The 20,753-nt window shown below is 37.9% G+C and overlaps 4 protein-coding genes and 1 pseudogene across 4 annotated transcripts; 3 read left to right on the top strand and 2 right to left on the bottom strand.

Moving 5' to 3' along the window:
• Positions 1 to 3,106: 3,106 nt before the first annotated feature.
• her15.1 (hairy and enhancer of split-related 15, tandem duplicate 1) lies at positions 3,107 to 4,131 on the top strand. Its single transcript, XM_058373841.1, has 2 exons — positions 3,107 to 3,239; positions 3,348 to 4,131. The coding sequence occupies exons 1-2, from the start codon at positions 3,177 to 3,179 to the stop codon at positions 3,753 to 3,755; spliced, it is 471 nt and encodes a 156-aa protein (XP_058229824.1). The 5' UTR covers positions 3,107 to 3,176; the 3' UTR covers positions 3,756 to 4,131.
• A 3,518-nt stretch (positions 4,132 to 7,649) lies between these two features.
• LOC131342700 (transcription factor HES-5-like) lies at positions 7,650 to 8,566 on the bottom strand. Its single transcript, XM_058373838.1, has 2 exons — positions 8,434 to 8,566; positions 7,650 to 8,325 (listed from the first exon to the last, which is right to left on the bottom strand). Exons 1-2 carry the CDS (start codon positions 8,494 to 8,496, stop codon positions 7,918 to 7,920), a joined length of 471 nt encoding a protein of 156 aa, XP_058229821.1. The 5' UTR covers positions 8,497 to 8,566; the 3' UTR covers positions 7,650 to 7,917.
• Positions 8,567 to 9,590: 1,024 nt separating this feature from the next.
• On the top strand, positions 9,591 to 11,294 carry LOC131342833 (transcription factor HES-5-like). Its single transcript, XM_058374083.1, has 2 exons — positions 9,591 to 9,947; positions 10,484 to 11,294. Exons 1-2 carry the CDS (start codon positions 9,906 to 9,908, stop codon positions 10,901 to 10,903), a joined length of 462 nt encoding a protein of 153 aa, XP_058230066.1. The 5' UTR covers positions 9,591 to 9,905; the 3' UTR covers positions 10,904 to 11,294.
• A 365-nt stretch (positions 11,295 to 11,659) lies between these two features.
• Positions 11,660 to 13,159, bottom strand: LOC131342661 (transcription factor HES-5-like). Its single transcript, XM_058373778.1, has 2 exons — positions 12,882 to 13,159; positions 11,660 to 12,775 (listed from the first exon to the last, which is right to left on the bottom strand). Exons 1-2 carry the CDS (start codon positions 13,128 to 13,130, stop codon positions 12,323 to 12,325), a joined length of 702 nt encoding a protein of 233 aa, XP_058229761.1. The 5' UTR covers positions 13,131 to 13,159; the 3' UTR covers positions 11,660 to 12,322.
• Positions 13,160 to 18,338: 5,179 nt separating this feature from the next.
• On the top strand, positions 18,339 to 20,062 carry LOC131342644 (transcription factor HES-5-like; annotated as a pseudogene).
• Positions 20,063 to 20,753: the final 691 nt, after the last annotated feature.

A 20,753-nucleotide genomic window follows, 5' to 3' on the forward strand; every position in this document is an offset into this window, starting at 1 on the left:
GTTGATGGCTGAGACACAGAAATCAATTGAATTAGACTACTGTGGCCACATGAACCTGAGCTTGGCGATCATTAATAATATTCCACTTTATTTCAATTTTGGAATGATTCACTTGTTAACTGAAGTTGGGCTGCACAATTCCTGACCATGACTATCACTTTTATATCTCTGTTAAAATGCGGCATATACCTATAAATCTAAACCTTTAATCCAGTTTACAGTAAAATGCTCACATCTGGACTCACTACCATAAACCAAAGTGTATAAAAATGTGAGTGCAGATGTTTGAGCACACAACAACTTAGTGACGTAAAAGTATGTGTGTTGGCTAACACTTTAATTTACCATGCGTTAACAAATATATTTAGGCCTACTTATATTATTTTGTACCTTATTGTATATGTGCAATATCAGTGCATGAAACTAGCACTGCATTAATAAAGTAGATATGGATTTAACCTTTAACCTAGCCTAGAGCAATAACAGCTGAGTGATAAACTCTTTTCCTTCGACTAAAAGGGAACAAAATTTGAACTATGACTATGAATATAAAAAGGATTACATTTTCATAGCTTTATTTGCACGCAGCTGAACAAAATCCATCCACATCACCCTCGTTTATTCAAATTCGTATAAATATTTCAAGGTTGTTAAGCATGACAAGTCTTATGATTACAATATGTTTCGGGACTGGAAAACGAATATAACAGGAGCACCTGCTGAAGCGCATAACTGTGTTATTGCATCACTCCATTTAACAGCACTCATGCTTTGAATCATCTATGTGTGTGTGTGGGTGGTGTGGGCTGTTATGGAGGGCTTAACCCCAAATCCTTTCCCACACTCACTTCCAGCTCCCGCCAAAAGTAACTTGTAAAGGCACAATACGTGGGTGCCCCCTTCCAAAAACCAGGCTTTGACGGTGTGTCCCTTGCCTGACACACTCTCACCCCCACGCAGAGAGTGAGAGAGGCAGATGCTGAGCGTGCTCCTCAGCATGTTGGATGGGAAAGCCCTGACCTCCCCTCAGCACGATGGAATTTCGGCCTTGATGTGAGGAAACGCTCAATGGCATTCCAGTGTCACATGACCTGGCATTCAGACGAACCATGAAAAGCCACTTGGAGTGCAAAACTGTGGCATTGTCAAATACCTTCTGCCCCATTAAGAAAGTGGCAGCAGTTGATGGTGTGTTTGTGGTCATTAAACAAAAAGAGAGGGGAATGGGAAACACTGTGAAAGAAAAAAAACAACAACAACAAGTAAAAAACCCGGAACCTATGCTCTTCCAAAATAGCTGGTCTCATGCTCATGAACTTTTTACAGACCTAACTATTACGGCTCATGTTCAACAGGTGAATCTGAATTTTGGGTCATGAAAGAATTAAGATAAATAGGAGCCATTTGCATAGACAGGTGCATGGTTCTTGGCTGTATACATTGCTTCAGGTGTGTGTGTGTGTGTGTGTCTGTGTGTTTGTGTGCGGTTATGGGTTCCTGCACTTTGATGAGATCTGTCAACAGGAGGTCTACCTGTAGCCCTCCCTTTCTAAGGTGTGTGTGGGAGAGTTGGAGGCTTTGTGTGTGTAAGCAGAAGTCCAGATGGTCTATTGAGGCTGAGGAATAATGGAGCACACTGGATCAGTGGAGGCAGGGTGGAGCCGGGTGCTGAATGGAGCCAAAGTGTGGGAAACACACACAGGTCGAAGCTCTCACACATTCCTTGCTGGAGAGTGCTGCTTTGGCCAAACTTTAGATACTTGGGCAGCTGGGTGCACAGCCATAGAGACACTATATGCTTGGATATGTGGTGTATTATGGGGCTTTTCTTTAATGGAAAGAAGGTCCACATTCTTTTAGGGGCATCATCTGTCATTGTGAGTCATTGTTAAGAAATGTATAGCTTGAGGGGAGAAAACCAGCCAGTAAATGAAGTGCGTCAAAAATTTCCCTCCAAAACCACCGCAGAGCATATGGTGTTTATAGACATTTGCATGGTTGTTTGAACACTAACAATGTTAAGTACCTTATCTCACACTACCTATCCAGTTAGGATTTTGACAAATAAATAAAAAAAAAATAGGAAATTAATCTAATTGTGAATAAATTTTGCTTGATATCAGATGACATGGTTAAGATTTTTATCATGATCAAAGCATTCAAGATAAAGTGTATGTTCAAATCCTCACTTTGAATTGGCTCTAATGGAGATGTTTAAGCACATGTCTATGTAGTGATAGAGCAGGGGGAAGGGAAGAGTGCAGGAATGGAGGGAGCAGGTGAAGTCCGATGAGAACATGCACGCGTCCCACAAACCCGTGCTACCTCTGGGCTGAGCACCAGGGTGTGTGCGTGGGTGGGTGGGTGGTGGTTTCGAGGAGGGGTGCAGCTCTATTGACTGGAGGACGTGTGAGCAGGATCCTGCCTGACTTTCCCACACTGTCTGTCCATTTATTACCCGAAATTCTCGGGTGGAGGGAGGGTGCCCAGAACAAAAGAAGTGTGCCGTCTTCCAGGGCATGGGATAATTGTGCTTAATTGACAATTGCTGTGAATGCATTCCTCTTAGTGTGTTTATGTGCGGCTATGAGAAACCAGCAAACCTTTTACTACAAATAAACTTCTAAATTTACCGATTTCTGATACATTAAAAAAGAAAAAGAAAAATGCTCATTATCATTGAGTTTTCAACGATATGATTCTTATTGGCATTTCAAATTAGCAGGTTATAATTATTCCCCTTCCTATCTTGAATATCTGTTCAAATTAGAAATGTGCATGAGCCAGATAAGAAGTATAATGTTTTATCTTTATGCCAGTGGCCCTTGGGAAATTATCAGACTTTCAAGCCCAGTTGTAGACGGCTTATCAGTCAAAGGGAAGGTTCCCAGGTAATAAAAGTCTAACAACCTGTCTTGTGTCTGTGCTACTGATATCTAGAAGGCTGTCCCCCTGTGGGGGCCATGAGGCCGGTTAACCATGGAATAATTGATGCCTCTTCTATTGTTGAAGACGCCTCTCCCACTGGCCTCTGAGTGTGGGAAACCTAATCCTGCCGGGGACTCATGCCTTTGTAATGCTAATGCCGTCCTATAAATAGGGCAGAGAGGGATCCTCACTCCAGACCACATCTGACTCGCTCTCCTCAGAGAAGCACAAGCTCTCCTTCTGAAACCATGGCTCCTACTTGCATGCCTTCTGCTGACTACTCAAAGCTTTCCAACAAGGAAAAACATAAAGTAAGTATCTTTACTGCTGTAACTCCTTAACTTTATCGCTTTTGAAATGTCTTCCTTTTTTACAAAATGGACAAGTTTCTAACAGAATTTCTCTTTCCTTTTTTTCAGCTAAGAAAACCAGTGGTGGAAAAAATGCGCCGCGATCGCATCAACAGCTGCATCGAGCAGCTTAAGGTGATGCTGGAGAAAGAATTCCACCAGCAAGACCCCAACACCAAGCTGGAGAAAGCTGACATTCTGGAAATGACTGTCGTCTTCCTGAAGCAGCAGCTGCAAAGCCAGATCTCAGCGCCTCAGAAAGCTCACTGTGACGGTTACTCTCAGTGCTGGAGGGAGACTGTGAACTTCCTGTCTGCCAACTCCAAACTTGACGTGACGCTTCAGCATCTCAACCGCGGTCAAGAAGCCCAGAGAGCACAGAAAGATTTCCCGGTGTCTCCGCGTTCCTCCCAGACCCACCAGGCTCCGGTCAAGCAGGAGATCAGCGTGAACAGACCTGTGTGGAGGCCGTGGTAGAGACACTGATCACTGAGACTCTCTCATGTTAACCAGATGGTAGTTTCACCATCTCTTATAATGTAGGAGATTTGTATTTCCACATATTTCCAATATGGATTGTGAAACATTCTTCTCTCTGAGAAGCATTTAAAGTGCAGATTCTTCATATTGAATACTGTTGGAAACTGAACTTTATAAGTTTGCTCTGTCATGTATTGTTTTTATACATAAAGTCTGTATGTCTTTACTATATTGTCTTAGAATGAGCATTTGTAATGACTTGTCGGATTATGTTGTTGTAATCTTTGATTTGATTTTGGCCTTTTATAAAGGCAGCTGAGAAATTGTACATTTTCTCATCTTGGTACTTTAATGCACCGAAATGTATAGTTGACACTGTGTGTCTGGTGTTGTTTGCTTAATAAAAACAACTGATTTACAAAAATGAACTCATGACTTTCCTCTCGGTTCTTTAATAATCCACACTGTTACAGCATGTACACTTCAGATCTTAGGTTAATGAAGATTTCAGACACTTCCAATCCCTAAAATTGAAATATTTAATAATGTGCATGCAGGTTGTGTAATCATTTGCATAAAATATATACAGATTGTGTAGTAACTGGTTAAATAATCTGTTGCTACTTATTATGTACTCATATGTTAGGTTCATAATGTACAACTCACATGTCAGATTTTGTAGTAATTTTTGTTTTGTTGGGCTGCTGCCTCTTCTTTAGACATAAGTGATGGAAGTTCAGGAACACTTCTCAGATATATTTCTTGAAAGCACAGAGTTACTTCTTAGTTTTCAGTATTTTTTATAAGGCAGTAGACTTAATACAACCTACATAAAGTTAATCTTCATTCATATATTTGGCTCACATGCTCTTTACATACTGCACACAGTAGGCTTTCTATATATAATGGCAAAAATACATAATAATTTAATAATTTCTCTTTGAGTTTTCAGCTTAATTCTAATTCCTATACTCTTGCTTCAATATCACAAATCTGATTCTAAAGTTTCACTTTATTTATACTATATCTTCATGTTTTGATTAACTCTTCATATCATAATGAATCTATGAAATCTTCCTTTATCCCTTGGGTGGTCGTATTATCCCTTTTCCCATGATAACATTAATACTGGCCATAACCGATATTTGGTATGAAGGTATTCTGTTTCATAAACAGGTTTGACAATGAAGACTGATTGCACACAAAGGCGATGCTCCATTTACAATACGTTTCTCGGCGTCTAACAGCATGGGTCTGAGACACTCTGAGCTTTCCCACACTCAATCGTCCAATCAGAGGCTTGTGCGCAACACTTGATAACATCAATGGCTTAAGCCTGAGGGCAAACCTGAGCTGAAAAAGAGAAGGAGGGGGGGATGCCAGGAAGCGGAGTGTGTCTCTCAGTGGGGGTTAGGACATAGAAAAGTGTGTGTGTGTGTGTGTGTGTATTTTGGGAAGGGGGTGTTGCTGTCTCTTAATCCAACTGACAACTTGACAGAGACCAAAGGCTTCACACAATAGTAAAGGCACATGCCATGCACTGTAGTCGCAGTTGTGTAAAACAATTTCCATGTAAAGGTGTAAGATCGAGAATTTCTGTATATAATCTAACTAATCAAATAATAGGCACACCAGGCAAATGTATAGCATCGTACTTACTACTTTATTCTTTCTATTCCCAGAAAAACACCTAGCAATTGCACTTATGTTACATCTTAGAATATTTCAGTATATTTTAAATATATATATATATATATATATATATATATATATATATATATATATATATATATATATATATATATTTAACACCATACAACATACACTTGATTCAACTTACATTTGATTTAAATTGACATTATTTATGCTTGTTATTAAGCTTCTGGGATTTAGATTAAACCCATACAAGTGAACACTCAATTTGTTATATAACTATAGCAATTCAGTAATAACCATAAGTATAATTTTGTATATCATAATGTTTCACTGTAAACCTCAGACCTCTTGGATATGTCACATATTTTTTGAAGGTGTTTAGAGACCATGTTGAAAAACCACAGGTCTAGCCTGTAGTGTGTTTTCTGCCTTCTAATCCCACTAATCGACACCTTGTCAGACTGAAGACTTGTGGTAGCAATTCAGTCGTGTTCACACCTGTGACAGTGTGAAAAGTGTGCCAGTGCTCTTCCTTTCCTGATTTAACATCAGGGCTATGCAATACACTGACTAGGCAATGCTGAGCAGATTTTTATGAGTGTATAAATAAATGAGAGCTTTTCCACCATCATAATCATGATCAATGTCCAATTCAATTCCATTTTATTTAAATGGGGCTTTTAACAATGGACATTGTCTCAAAGCAGCTTTACAGAAAATATGCAGTATGGAAACCAAACAAACATCTTTCTTTTCCCATAAGATCAGGCTTATGTGTCTTTTTGTGTAATAGTTTATTCTGCATTTAAGCATTAAAGCATGCATATACTGCACAGTATATATAATATACAATAAGTGTATACATATGTGTATATACTGTATATCATATACACATATCAAACTAACTGTAACTTCCCATCACTTGATATCCTGTGCGACCAAAAGCATATGGCAGCCAATTGTGAAACACAGATCATACACTACTCTTCATATATATTCAATCAATATGAACTTCAACATCTATTCAACAAGTTGAATTTAACATGCCTACAGGTCTCTCCCAGGGGGGTGGCTGCGCATCAGAGGTGGTGGAGGGTTAGAATTCACACTACCATGCCTAATGGATAATTTAGCGCGGCACACTTCCTTTGTGTCTGCGCTGAAAGGCGAGACTGTGTCAGGAGTGTGGGAAATCCTGCGAGAAGCTGGCCCCACACATGTGCCGAGAAACTCAGCCTGTATCCATCGAGCTCACCAGCTGTCTGATGAAACCATAGCTGACAGCACACACTGACTATCAGGGCTCTAGTGGATAAACAAGGACATTAGGGCTGTCTTTCTCACAGTCCTGTGAACTCATGCTTTCTGCATGCGTCTATACATGTGTACACATGCCCTAATCCTAGGTATCAACAGATGGGAAAATATTTATGAACAAATTGGAGTAGGAGACAGATATATATTTTTTGTTTTATTAATATTTTCAGTCATATATATATATATATATATATATATATATATATATATATATATATATATATATATATATATATATATATATATATGTAAATCTAAATCTATAAAAGAAATGTCCAAACAACAGTTTTCTTAGTTACTAGCCTGCTGCTAGCTATACATTAGTAGGCCTCTAATTGGTACTCCAATTTCTAAGGTTAATTGAAAAGGCTTTGAATAAATGATGTGTAAAAATGAATTATATCTTCATTTCATGATGCAGAATATCTTCTCTACATGAGGAATCAGGAGCAATTTAATACTATGTATTGGGTTTTCCAAGAATACCATGCTACACAATACAACTGCCACTTAGATGTCAAATGTGATGTTGAAAATCTAACCAAAGAACATCTTAATCCATTAATTTCCATTTCAGTGCTAATTCTTTGCAATGTGGCCTTCAAATGCAACCCAAGATTCAGTGTTTGCTGTGAGAAATGGAAATGGAAATGATCTTGGCCATTGAAGTAAAACCAAGTGTGAATGGCTTTGCATTAATTATATTAAATTACAAATGGACCAGTTTAACTGCTTCTAATGTAACCACATGGGTTTTGTTTGACCATGAAGGAGCAACCGCCAACAACCATGTGTTGGTTATTATTGATATGTGAAGGCTAATAGATTAACGAAAAAACCAAGGCAAGTAATAAATTTACAAATTTATTCATAGTCACAAATGAGTAAAAAAAAGACATACACACTTAAAAAGTTAACAAATACTGTCAATTAGAATAATTTAATAAATAAAACTTCACTGGAGTTAAGACAAATCAGATATATAGCTCTTCAATATGAAGATAAATGACATGGGTTAATTGATAACCTTGCCCCACCCATAGGGAGGACATACAATACACATACACTGATCAAAACCCAACATGAGAAAATGACCTGAAGATACTGGAATGGAAAATACACTCCGACTTTGCGATGGTGAAACTACCATCTGGTTAACATGAGAGAGTCTCAGTGATCAGTGTCTCTACCACGGCCTCCACACAGGTCTGTTCACGCTGATCTCCTGCTTGACCGGAGCCTGGTGGATCTGGGAGCAACGCGGAGACACCTGTAAATCTTTCTGTGCTCTCTGGGCTTCTTGACCGCGGTTGAGATGCTGAAGCGTCACGTCAAGTTTGGAGTTGGCAGACAGGAAGTTCACGGTCTCCCTCCAGCACTGAGAGTAACCGTCACAGTGAGCTTTCTGAGGCGCTGAGATCTGGCTTTGCAGCTGCTGCTTCAGGAAGACGACAGTCATTTCCAGAATGTCAGCTTTCTCCAGCTTGGTGTTGGGGTCTTGCTGGTGGAATTCTTTCTCCAGCATCACCTTAAGCTGCTCGATGCAGCTGTTGATGCGATCACGGCGCATTTTTTCCACCACTGGTTTTCTTAGCTGAAAAAAAGGAAAGAGAAATTCTGTTAGAAACTTGTCCATTTTGTAAAAAAGGAAGACATTTCAAAAGCGATAAAGTTAAGGAGTTACAGCAGTAAAGATACTTACTTTATGTTTTTCCTTGTTGGAAAGCTTTGAGTAGTCAGCAGAAGGCATGCAAGTAGGAGCCATGGTTTCAGAAGGAGAGCTTGTGCTTCTCTGAGGAGAGCGAGTCAGATGTGGTCTGGAGTGAGGATCCCTCTCTGCCCTATTTATAGGACGGCATTAGCATTACAAAGGCATGAGTCCCCGGCAGGATTAGGTTTCCCACACTCAGAGGCCAGTGGGAGAGGCGTTGGTGACAAATCAAATCAAGACATTCAGGCTTCCGTTACTCAATCGATACTTAGTCAATACAAATTATGCTACATCAGAATCTAAAAATCTAATATGTATAGGATGGAAGTTAAATATTTAACATTGAAATATTTAAAATAATATTTTAGTGCATTAGATTCTTTTATAATGTTGCCACACTGCCTGATTTTCACCTGAAGCAGCTATTTACTGACCCATTAAATGATACTCACATTCTTAAAGCAATGCAAACAAATGTTTGATTGGAGATTTAATAGATTTTATGCCACATTCATGAAAATAAAACATTTTCAGTAAATGAAATATACTTCTGTATAAAATTAAGTAGTAATACTTTAGGAATATTTTGGTGGTTATTTGAATACACAGAAAACTACAGCTGTGTGTGTGTGTGTGTGTGTGTGTGTGTGTGTAGAAAGCCTGCAGCCAAACATTTTCTCATTGGTTAGTAAAGTTAAGGTTCTGTTTAGATGTAGGTGAAGACATTAGATTAATCAAATGCATTCATATTGAAGCCTGTGGTTGTTCCTCAGCAGGACAGTAAGACGGACTGTGTGTGTGTGTGTGTGTGTGTGTGTGTGTGTGTAAATGTATGCATTGCACGTCATCTATGGATAATATAATAATAATAATATTTTTCCAGAGCAGATTCCGGGTGTGTGTGTTTAATGTTAAGGGTGAGTAAGGTGTAATGTTAACCATGCCGGTAACACCACGAGGGGTTGATGAGGCACGGCGCGTGCAAGACCCCCGTGTTATTAATTACGTTTTAAACGTGACTGGGGGGGTTTGCACGAAACTTTTCGATACGTGATGCAGGAAGGAATGAGAACCAGAGACACGGGTCAGGTTTCAAAGCAAAGACAAGGCCATTACAAGTCGCGGGATCAAAGACGGACGTGAAGTGAAGCGTGGCAAGGAGACTTTACTGCCTCGCGCCTACATGGCGAACTTGTGAGCGCAACATGGCGTCTATGCGCAGGTGTTACAGGCACACTTTTAACACTTTATAGCGGCCCGTGTCGCTTTCCCATCGTGGGAGAGGAAGTAGCTCCAACACAAGACATCACTGCTGTGTTTTTGTTCTCCTTTAATTATCCGTCGGCGTGGGAAGAAGCCAAGTCTCGTGTTTCTGAGGGTCGTTATTTTGGGTATAAATACAGACTCACGTGCATGCATTGTCAGGTTTTTTTGGGGGGTCTGTTTTGTTGGCTGTGAAAGAAATGCAAAACGTGGATCAGACACGCGCGAGGACAGAAAATGAAGTAAGTAGAGCAGAAAAGGCTGCAACGATGATTTTTGCACATTTTATTTTATTTTTTATTTTTTTTTTGAACATTTTATGTCGGATCGAAATCAGGGTGCACGTGCACGAAATTCGTTTCACTCGTGCTCACATTCGTGCAACAATTTCTAAGTGTTATGCTGTGCATATGTAATATACAAAATGGATTTAAAAAATTCTACTGTGCAATTTAAAAATAAATATAAATAATGCACCATGTTTTCATGAGCTAAGAATCCTCACAAGGTAACTTGGATTTAACTTGTAAATAATCACAGATGTTATTCACCTATTTTTCATGTGTAGTGCATGTGTGTTCATGCTCACATGAAATACATTTTTTTTCACGCGCATAGAGTTCATGTGTTAAAATCTAGAAAACAACACCCCCCCCCCCCAAGTGTCTATATCTCACATAATCACATGTGGTGATTCAAAAACCTGGAATTGCGTGTGAATTGTATGGGATCTTTCTTTTGCAAGTGGCCTAATTTTTTCCCCCCACTTTTCCTTCAGTGTCACAAAGTCCTGGCAGAGAAAATGCGCCGAGATCGAATCAGCACCAGCATCGAGCAGCTAAGGCTGATTTTCTATCCCATCATGCAGATACCTGAAGATCAAGCTCTCGAACTGGAGAAAGCCGACATTTTAGAGATGGCTGTGACGTTGCTCAGGCAGAAGGCGTGTTCGCGCGCAAATTCCAGTTTTGCACGTGGCTTCTCTCAGTGTTTGCACGAAATGCTGCGCCACGTGTCCCTGCACGCTCATCTGCCACCCAAAGACAGAGAAGAAATCAAACGTTTCTATGTGCTGCAGAGGACGAGCCTAAGACTGGGCTCCGTGTTTCCGAATCACAGACATTTTGCTCACAGATCACCGAAACGAACAGCATCCAGGAACCGAGTGGCTCTGTGGAGACCATGGAAGAAAAACTGACTTGGTGCGCAGTCCAGCCTCCTATTTATCACTTCATATCTTATAGCAATATAGTGTTTTTGTCGTGGTTGCTTTGTAATTTTGTGCAACATTTGCATGTACTAGAACCACTTTAGTTGTATTTGTTACTTCATTTGTCTACTGTGTATGCAACAGGTTCTCATCCCTGGTCCTAGTGTAGCTCTTGCATGTTTTAATGATTTCTCTGCTCTAAGCATACCCTCTTCATCCTCATCAGCCCTTCCTGAGGTGAATCTGGTGTGTTCGAGCTCTAAAATATGCAGATACTCCAAGACCAGAGTTAGGACTCTGTGCTGTGCGGCAAACAAAGTGTCCGTTTTTTATTATTTAATGTTATTATTGTCTTTTGTGAAGGCGTGTGTGTTATGACTCGGACTATTGAATTCAGCATGGATCGCTTTTATTTTGGTGTCATGTTGTAATTGAAATCACTTAATAAACATTCCCTGTATTTAAGTTAATTTTTGTCTCTAATTCTTTGTCTGTGTTATATTGTTATATACACTAAATATGGACATTCATCAGACTTTTTTTTTATCCAAATACATAAGAAGAATAGAAGAAAATGTACCTTTCCTTATAGGCTACCTTTAGTTTCATTTATACCTAAGCATGTTATTTAGTAATTACTGAATTATTATTAGGATATGTATGTAATTAGGACCCATATGCAGTTCCCGATAGCTAAACTGAGCTATCACTGGCCAGACTGTTAAATATAGATCAATTAGTATGTTATAATAATTCTGTTATTTCCATAGGCTCATTCAAAGATCTTTACCAGTGAGTTCACGTCCAATTATTTATTCTCTTTCCACAATAACCATCAGTACAATCAAATACATTGATGCAATGCCATGTACTTCAAACGTTGTGTTCAGTTACACCATATTATTACAAAAATACAAACCTTTAGGAAAGGTTTACATTTATGTTCAGTGGGCAAAACAATAACCACACTGTGGTTATCTTACAAGAGTGAAAGAAAAGAAAAATTACTCATAGAGTAAAAAAGGAAAAAATATAAAGCACAATTTGTGTACAAAATAGATTCCCAAGTGGGAAGGAAGATGCCATCATTTCTTAAAACAGAAATGCTTATTAATATAAAGCAAGTAATCTTGCAATAAGTAGATTAACCACATTGTGGTTAGATATTAAAATACATATCGCATCTATATAAACTAGTGAAAACTCATAGAGTATAAAATATCAACATAAATCACATTTTTAAGATTACCAGATGAATGCCATCATTTCTTAAAACAGAAATGTATATTATATACAGCAAACAATCTAAGCTTTTAATGGGCAGACTAATATATAACAGCGTTTTAGCCATAAAACAATAATAAACTGTTAAAGTTTTAACTACTCAGTTATACTCTTACTCAAAGGTTAATTAAAAAAAAGCTTAGAGTCTTGATCTTCTCTTCTCCAGGGCCTCCAGAGGGAGCTCTTAACTGAACTCTTCTCTTTGCTGATGATCTGCTGCTCTGTAGAGCTCAGCTGAACCACAACACTTTCCCTCCTGTTCTCGTCTGAAGATGGCTGCAGATTCTGGAAGTGGTTCAGCAGTTTTCTCTGGCTCTGTGTCTTCACCTCTTCTTTAGACAGGAAGTGAACAATGTCATGGACACATCTGGAGAAGCCTTGATTGGCAGCTGCTGGATGCTGCTGCTGCTGCTGCTTTTGTCTCAGGAAGCTGACTGTCATCTCCAGGATATCTGCTTTCTCCAGTTTGGAGTCAGGCTGCTGGTTGAGGAACTCTGGAGCCAGGAGAGACTTCAGCTGCTCAATGCTGCTGTTGATACGATCTCTGCGCATCTTCTCCACCATCGGCTTCCTCAGCTGTGAATAACAAAGAGAGAACATTTAGTCGTCTTGAACTATGAAGAGTTATTGAGTAGAAAGCAGGTCATTATAAACACTGAAATGAAGCAGGATCTTAATTTACCTTGTTGTTCAGAGGTAGGTGCTCGTTTGAGATGTTCAGTGCTGAAGTGATGGTTGGTGCCATGGCTGTGTCTCTGTGCTGTAGATCTCTCTGTGTAGAGTGGGTCTGATTTGTACTGGCTGCAGCTCCTCTATTTATACTCCCAAATCTCCATATGAATGTGTGGGTCTTGGGCTTGTTGGAGGTTCTCACAGTTTGGAGCCAATGGGAGAGCTTGGACACACAATGAGGAATGTAGGGCTGCCACATGCTCAGTGTTCTTCTAGCAGAGGACAATATCCATGTCTCAGGGGAGCAGGTGGAGGGGTGGGGTGATGGAGATGGACCCATAGAGAACATTGAGTAAATCTGGGAAAGTGGTGACCCTGTAAAGAGAGCAGATCTGCTGCCTGATGTTGGGATCAGTGTCACTGACAGAGCACACGCTCATCATTACTGCTCACACGTGCCACCTTGTTTATTTTAATCACTTTATTTGGATGTAAATATCAAGACATTTATATATTAAGACAGCTTGTTTGGTGGACATTCTACCAACCTAATGATACACACAATAAAAATGTGGTGTTATTTAATAAACAAATATAATTATTGATATGGTGAAGCTTTTTGTAAGGAGATATTTATTGGATGTTTATGGAAAGAGTCTCCGGTGTCAGCACTTTGTAATAGTTAGAGATAAAGAGCGTTATAGTTTATACAGTAATACAGGTTCACTTGGTTTCATTGCATAGTCTTATTGATATAATCTCCAGCCCATGATTAATTACGCTCCTCTTACACCACGATCTATCACATTTTATTCCGTATTTATTCATCTCTTATAACTATGTGTATTTCTAAATCAGTTGTAAAACTCCATTACATTCTTTAGCACCTATAAAGATACACCTGTGATCTTTGTGGCCCAGTTCTACCTCTGAAATGACTTGAAAGCTTCCCTATATAAACTTTCCCAGGCAAAAGACACGAGCTCAGTGTAGAAAAGATTTTCCTTCAGAAAAAGAAAATATGATAAATAATATCAGGTTGAGAGGTCTCCGTATGTTACATATTTCACACAGTCTGGCCCAGACACACACTCACACACTTACACACACAGCTGTTCATCAGTAGTAAGCTGAGTACGCCCCAGTCACACATCCCTCGTCTGCTCCGAGCTGGTGGGAGTCACAGAGGCACACGGCTTCCCACACTTCAGCATTCATCACGTTAAATCCCTCACACAATAGAAGTGTGTCCGCTCTCACAGGCTACCAGAGTGAGGGATCGGAACCAAAATGAACTGTAACTAAACTCCTTGAATATTCCTGTACAGGCCAATGTAGATTACAGTTCTGTAAGTCAGGCTTTCTATAAATGTACACTTACAGAACATGACGGCCATAAGGAAAATTTTATCTAGTGAATAACATGAAGGTGACATCCATTACGTAATGGTAATTGTAATTAATTCTTTTGCTCTAAATTGATATACGAAATATTGCTTACGAAAATCTACATTCAGTCCTTATCACTAATCACAGTGTGGGAACATGGGAAAATCTGGATGCTCATGCCCCTAGTCATTTTCCCACACTGGAGTAAGTGTGACCCCGATGCCAGATGGCAGAGAAGAGAACGTCCCACCTGTCCACTGAAGTGTCCCATCATAGTCCCACTAACCAAAGACCTATCAGCAGACTATTGTTTAATTTCGGATGCTCTCATTGGCTGATCCCAGACAAACGTCTGTATAAATACCAGCACGATCGGGAGATACAAGCCAGATTCGAACTGAACCTCAACCGGGCCTGTGCTCTAAGAAGAACTGGTCTTGACTCTCAAGCTCCGACGCTAACATCAAACATGCCTGCCTACGTGGACATCACACCTCAGGACAACGTTCATCATGCCAGGTACTTTCAAACAGATTCTGTTTTTTTTTTTCACATTGAACATACAGAAAAAAATCATAGCGTCTGCTTGAATTTAGAAGTAAACATCAGCGATATATATTCAATTGTTTCAGAAGCTAATTGAAAATACAATATACATCCATGTATACAGTTTTCTCAAAATACAATGTTATAATTGTTCCATGAGGCATAAATGTGCTGTTTATTATAAATAAATAAATATAGCATAGGAAATTAAGCACTTGGGGGCATGCTATTACAGGAAAGTAATCAACAATACCATAGTATTTTAAGGCCTGACCCAATGCAAAGCACCATAAAGTTAACTATTTTCCTATCAGAGGATGCCTGGAAGTGATTTATTCCTCTTATATCACCACAATTTGACAGTCTTTAACATTTTTAAAAATTAAATAAAGAAGAAACAGTCATATTTCTTGAAATCCATTTTTAGTTTAATTTAACATCCAAAAAACTTCCTTAAAATAATATAGATATAGCACACTGTTATAAAACTTAATCAAGACCATCTGACCAATCAGAACCCAGCATTCATCAGCGATATTATATAAAATGAAGACGTTATTATTATGTTAATTATTAATACGTTATTATTACAGTACACAGTCATACCAGTATGTCAGCAAACTATATTTTGCAGATTCGAAGCAGTTTGTTGATGTATACTCCATTTATTTTTTGCAGGTGTAAACTCCACAGCTTGGAAAGGAAGTGTTTCAGCAAGGTGGAGAAACTGAAGTCGTCACTGGAAGAACACCTCTATAACGGCATCCCCACTTCTGATCTTCTGGAGAAGACGGTGTCCTTCTTCACCATGAAGAAGGCCTTGGTTTTCCATAACGGCTACTCCAGGTGTACCCGGGATATTCTCCGACTTTGCCCGTCCCCGACTGAAGATGTAACTCCACTGTTTTTTGAACAGTAGAGCTATGAGGATGTCAGCACTTCTTCAGAGACGCTCTTGAGCTACCTCAACTCCGGATGAAAAAATTGCACTTTCACTCCGGATGACCCTGAGCCTATAAGCTGAATAGTATCTTGCCTGTGGAGATTATAAGCAACAAAAAATGTATATATTCCACAATTACAGTATATGTAATATTGTGGAATAAGTTAAAGGATGCAGTTTATGCATTCAGCTATGTTTTAAAGTTATATTCTTTCGCTCTCATTGAGAGATGTTACTCAGTTATATTTAGGATGAATAATGAGCGTGTTTTCTGATGGAGGACACGGTTCACTCTAAAAGAAAAATGTTGAATTAATTTCTAAAGATACAGTGTATCATATGAATGACAATATTTTGTTGAATTTTTATAATCAGTCGATTGTTATTTGCATATTTGTTCTTATGAAATAAATATGTTTTTTACCTTTATTCCTTTGCCTTGTGTGAATATAATGGAGAAAATCTCATAATAACAATAATTAGAGTTTTATATATATATATATATATATATATATATATATATATATATATATTGTGTATATATATCATTTTGGACCTGGTTATAATAATTTGGTGGAAACAACTGACAGCAGTTCAAAATGGGACAAAAGCAGTTTCACAGCTTTGCTCAAACTCATGCCAGGCTTCACTTATCCATGCTCACTGATTTCTCTCCTAATTTACTTTATTTCTATTTATTTATTTATTTATTTATTTATTTATTTATTTATTTATTTATTTATTTATTTATTTATTTATTTATAGAGTTTTGAGTCCTAGATCTTCTAGTAGAATTTTAACCTATAAAATGTATTTCAGAAATGAATTTCAGTAGGCAAGAGCAAGCAAAACATTCTAATTAGTGCATATTGAATTTTAATGGATAATTCCAGTGCATTAGAATAACAATAAAATTTTGTTACAGAATTAAGGGGAAAAAAATTACAAAGACTCAAAGATAATATATTTGTATGTTGCACTGTTATAATAATAATAATAATAATAATAATAATAATAATAATAATAATAATAATAGATCAATAAAAGCATAATTTAATAATATTTATTTTAAAAATATATACAAAATATGAAAAAACATAAGAAATTCTCAACCAGATTCTCATTCAGCAAAATCTATCTGAACAAGTTATAAATAACGCTCTAATTTGTATAATCAATAGCTTTGCCTGGCTAAGATGAAGTTTATGTTAATTATTGTTTAAAGCACTGTCGCGAAGTAAACATGGCTGATTTTTTTTTTGTTAACTACGTTAATCCATGAAATCCATGAACTGTACGTATGAAAGTAACTTACTAAATATCCAACACAGCAAACCTAAACGAAGAGTGTTTTGATATATACGTCGCTTCTGTAAATCCATGTCAGTTGGGATTTTTCTGTGCTTACTCTGTGCTTAAAGAAGGTCAAGATGGTTATCTACAAAGCTTCAGCCCTGGGGGTGTGGGGACCAGCTGTGTGTAGGGCTGATTAGCATTTAAGTAGGCACACGTCTATTGTTCACTGGAGCCTTTTCACTGAGGAGAGTGTGGGAAAGCTCAGGAAAGCCGAGTCCCAGTTTTACTAGTCATTAACATTAATTCCAGGGGCCACCAGCATGCTGTTGTAGTGATGTGAACACTTTGTGATAAATTTGTCATATTAAAATATCAATTTCACTTAACTCTGTAACTATAAGTATAAAATTATAAGCACAAGAAATTTAAATATCACTTTAATATTATTTGTTATTAATTATTCAAATGCTACATTGGAAGAAGACGGGAAAAAGTGAATAAATAAAAAAGAGGAAAGGAAAATAATGAGTAAAGAATCTCATAGTGTTCTAACCAATAGGAATCTTTCCCTCCAGATTGTGAGTGGCATTAAGCTTCATCTACAATACAACACAGTGTTTAGTCATCAGTACTGATCCTTTTCAGGTCTTTAAAGCTTTTGTGCTCCATTGATCTCAGCCCAGAGGACTCAGTGTGAGAAAGTCAGACGAGCTCTAAACTCACAGAGACCGACAAAGACATGACATGAGACACATCTGTTGAACCTGGACAGGTGTTTTGTGAAAACGTTGAGTATGCTTCGGAAATTGTATTATTAAAATGAATGGGGCATACTGAATAGTAAAGTATGGACATAGGCAATTATATATATATATATAGCTAGATATATATATATATATATATATATATATATATATATATATAAAATTATATATACATATATATATATATATATATATATATATATATATATATATATATATATATATATATATATTACACTATTTTAGTGTGTAATAAAATAAAATAAGTACTTAACCGTCTGCATTTGACTTAGCATATAAAATTCCAAATATTGAAACAAACTGTTCAATATTTTCAAATAAAAGGTCAGTGATTGAGGAATGTGATTCAATATCAATCAACACGTGCGATCAGTAATAATGAGCGTGTGCTTTGTCAGTCATCAAGGCAGCAGATCTGCTCTCTTTACAGGGTCACCACTTTCCCAGATTCACACTATGAGTCCATCTCCATCACCCCACCCCTCCACCTGCTCCCCTGAGACATGGATATTGTCCTCTGCTAGAAGAACACTGAGCATGTGGCAGCCCTACATTCCTCATTGTGTGTCCAAGCTCTCCCATTGGCTCCAAACTGTGAGAACCTCCAACAAGCCCAAGACCCACACATTCATATGGAGATTTGGGAGTATAAATAGAGGAGCTGCAGCCAGTACAAATCAGACCCACTCTACACAGAGAGATCTACAGCACAGAGACACAGCCATGGCACCAACCATCACTTCAGCACTGAACATCTCAAACGAGCACCTACCTCTGAACAACAAGGTAAATTAAGATCCTGCTTCATTTCAGTGTTTATAACGACCTGCTTTCTACTCAATAACTCTTCATAGTTCAAGACGACTAAATGTTCTCTCTTTGTTATTCACAGCTGAGGAAGCCGATGGTGGAGAAGATGCGCAGAGATCGTATCAACAGCAGCATTGAGCAGCTGAAGTCTCTCCTGGCTCCAGAGTTCCTCAACCAGCAGCCTGACTCCAAACTGGAGAAGCAGATATCCTGGAGATGACAGTCAGCTTCCTGAGACAACAGCAGCAGCAGCAGCAGCAGCATCCAGCAGCTGTCAATCAAGGCTTCTCCAGATGTGTCCATGACATTGTCCACTTCCTGTCTAAATAAGATGTGAAGACACAGAGCCAGAGAAAACTGCTGAACCACTTCCAGAATCTGCAGCCATCTTCAGACGAGAACAGGAGGGAAAGTGTTGTGGTTCAGCTGAGCTCTACAGAGCAGCAGATCATCAGCAAAGAGAAGAGTTCAGTTAAGAGCTCCCTCTGGAGGCCCTGGTGAAGAGGAGATCAAGACTCAAAGCTGGAAACACAAGTCTATGTGGACTTTATAGATTCTTTCAGATCATAACTGAGTTGTTAAACTTAACATCTTATTATTGTCTTATGGCAATAGACTGATACCTTTCTACTTCAAGAAAGATTCCTGAAGATTGTAGTAGAATCCAGTTTGGAGCAATGTCAAGAACTACAGTCTTGACAATGCATGTTTATGTTAAACATGAATAATATTTAGAAACTGTTTTCAGTTTTTAGAAAGACAAACACTGTGTGTATTGTTCTTTATAAGAACTATAATTTGTATTATCTTTAAATTTCACTATTACATTTGAGAATATATTTTGATTTTATTTGATCGGGTTTGATCACATTTTTGGGAATTGGTCACCAATTACACTGTGAAATACACGTACTATGTACATTCTGGTGAAATACACTAAATTCATATAGTGGTCTAAAAAATATATAAGAATCAAATGCCTTCTGTGAAGGTGATCACATTCTGATTAATACAGAATTATTCAGAGTTAAATTTCCATTTATTTGAAATGGGATTTTAGTGTCAGTTTATCAATATGCTTCATGTTGATTATTCATCCCTTTGAGAAGTTTTACATCTTTTTACCTTTGTAAAAGGTTTATTTTGTACCTTTTGTGTGGTACTGTTTATTATGAAACATACATTTTTGCCCTTGACAGTATCTGTTTAGACATTTTATGTGTAATTTCCATTGATTATTTCTTTTGAGAAATATTAATTTTTATTTTTTTAGCTGTCGGAGATGTTTTGTGTGTCTTTTGTAAAGACTAACTGTTTAAACTCTGCTCTATTACGAGCACCATGTGTATTGAAGAATTCTTCAAGTGACTGTTGTGATATATTATCGCATATTATCTTGCCTTAACTCTAACACAAAAGTGCCCCAGAAAGAAAACAAAATAAAAATATCTCTGAAGAACTTTCTTCTCTGTGATGAATTTTGTAATGCATTCCTCTGAGTGTTCAGATGTCTTTGAGGGTCAGAGTGCAAAACAACTCAGGAGATAAGAATCAGACTCTGTGGTCATTAATGTCCTGAACTCCACCAGCTGTTGAGGATTTTGTTGCACACAGAGAAAGCAGAGGCACTGGATATGAGGGTGAACATTACAGTAGAATTAGCATAATCATGGACCTGCAACCTCAAACAGTGTGTTTGATATAAACACTCCCAAAGAGAACAGGAATTCTAGATACAGATACAGATAGAGAAGAGGAAAACAGTTATAGGAATGTTACTGAAGATTATGATGAGAATATTGAAGGTCAACACAAAGATAGATCAGAGATGATTGCTGTAGTTGTTAAATATTGTTCACATATCAAGAAAGATGACATGACTCTATTTTACACTAAATTTAAATGAAAAAGCAAACATCAACACGTGTCTTGGTATAAAACAAAAGTGATATGTGGAATGTAAGCGGTCAGAATCAGCCCTTAAAAGTTCACCTTAGAACCTCATGAATGAGTGTTTCTCAATTATAAAGATACCAACAAGACATTTTTGGGAACTTTTCCACCTTTACCCTACTGAAGAACCTTTCAGGACTTATTTTCCTTACACGTGTGC

The sequence above is a fragment of the Hemibagrus wyckioides genome, linkage group LG21 (assembly GCF_019097595.1).
Source record: "Hemibagrus wyckioides isolate EC202008001 linkage group LG21, SWU_Hwy_1.0, whole genome shotgun sequence".
Taxonomy (NCBI): domain Eukaryota; kingdom Metazoa; phylum Chordata; class Actinopteri; order Siluriformes; family Bagridae; genus Hemibagrus; species Hemibagrus wyckioides.

Bases quoted from the DNA above. Each gene is read 5' to 3' on its own strand.
- her15.1 (XM_058373841.1), top strand. From the start codon at position 3,177: ATGGCTCCTACTTGCATGCCTTCTGCTGACTACTCAAAGCTTTCCAAC. The intron at 3,240-3,347 runs GTAAGTATCTTT...CCTTTTTTTCAG, and splicing joins CCAACAAGGAAAAACATAAA to CTAAGAAAACCAGTGGTGGA.
- LOC131342833 (XM_058374083.1), top strand. From the start codon at position 9,906: ATGCAAAACGTGGATCAGACACGCGCGAGGACAGAAAATGAA. The intron at 9,948-10,483 runs GTAAGTAGAGCA...CTTTTCCTTCAG, and splicing joins GCGCGAGGACAGAAAATGAA to TGTCACAAAGTCCTGGCAGA.
- LOC131342700 (XM_058373838.1), bottom strand. From the start codon at position 8,496: ATGGCTCCTACTTGCATGCCTTCTGCTGACTACTCAAAGCTTTCCAAC. The intron at 8,326-8,433 runs GTAAGTATCTTT...CCTTTTTTTCAG, and splicing joins CCAACAAGGAAAAACATAAA to CTAAGAAAACCAGTGGTGGA.
- LOC131342661 (XM_058373778.1), bottom strand. From the start codon at position 13,130: ATGTGGCAGCCCTACATTCCTCATTGTGTGTCCAAGCTCTCCCATTGG. The intron at 12,776-12,881 runs GTAAATTAAGAT...TGTTATTCACAG, and splicing joins ACCTACCTCTGAACAACAAG to CTGAGGAAGCCGATGGTGGA.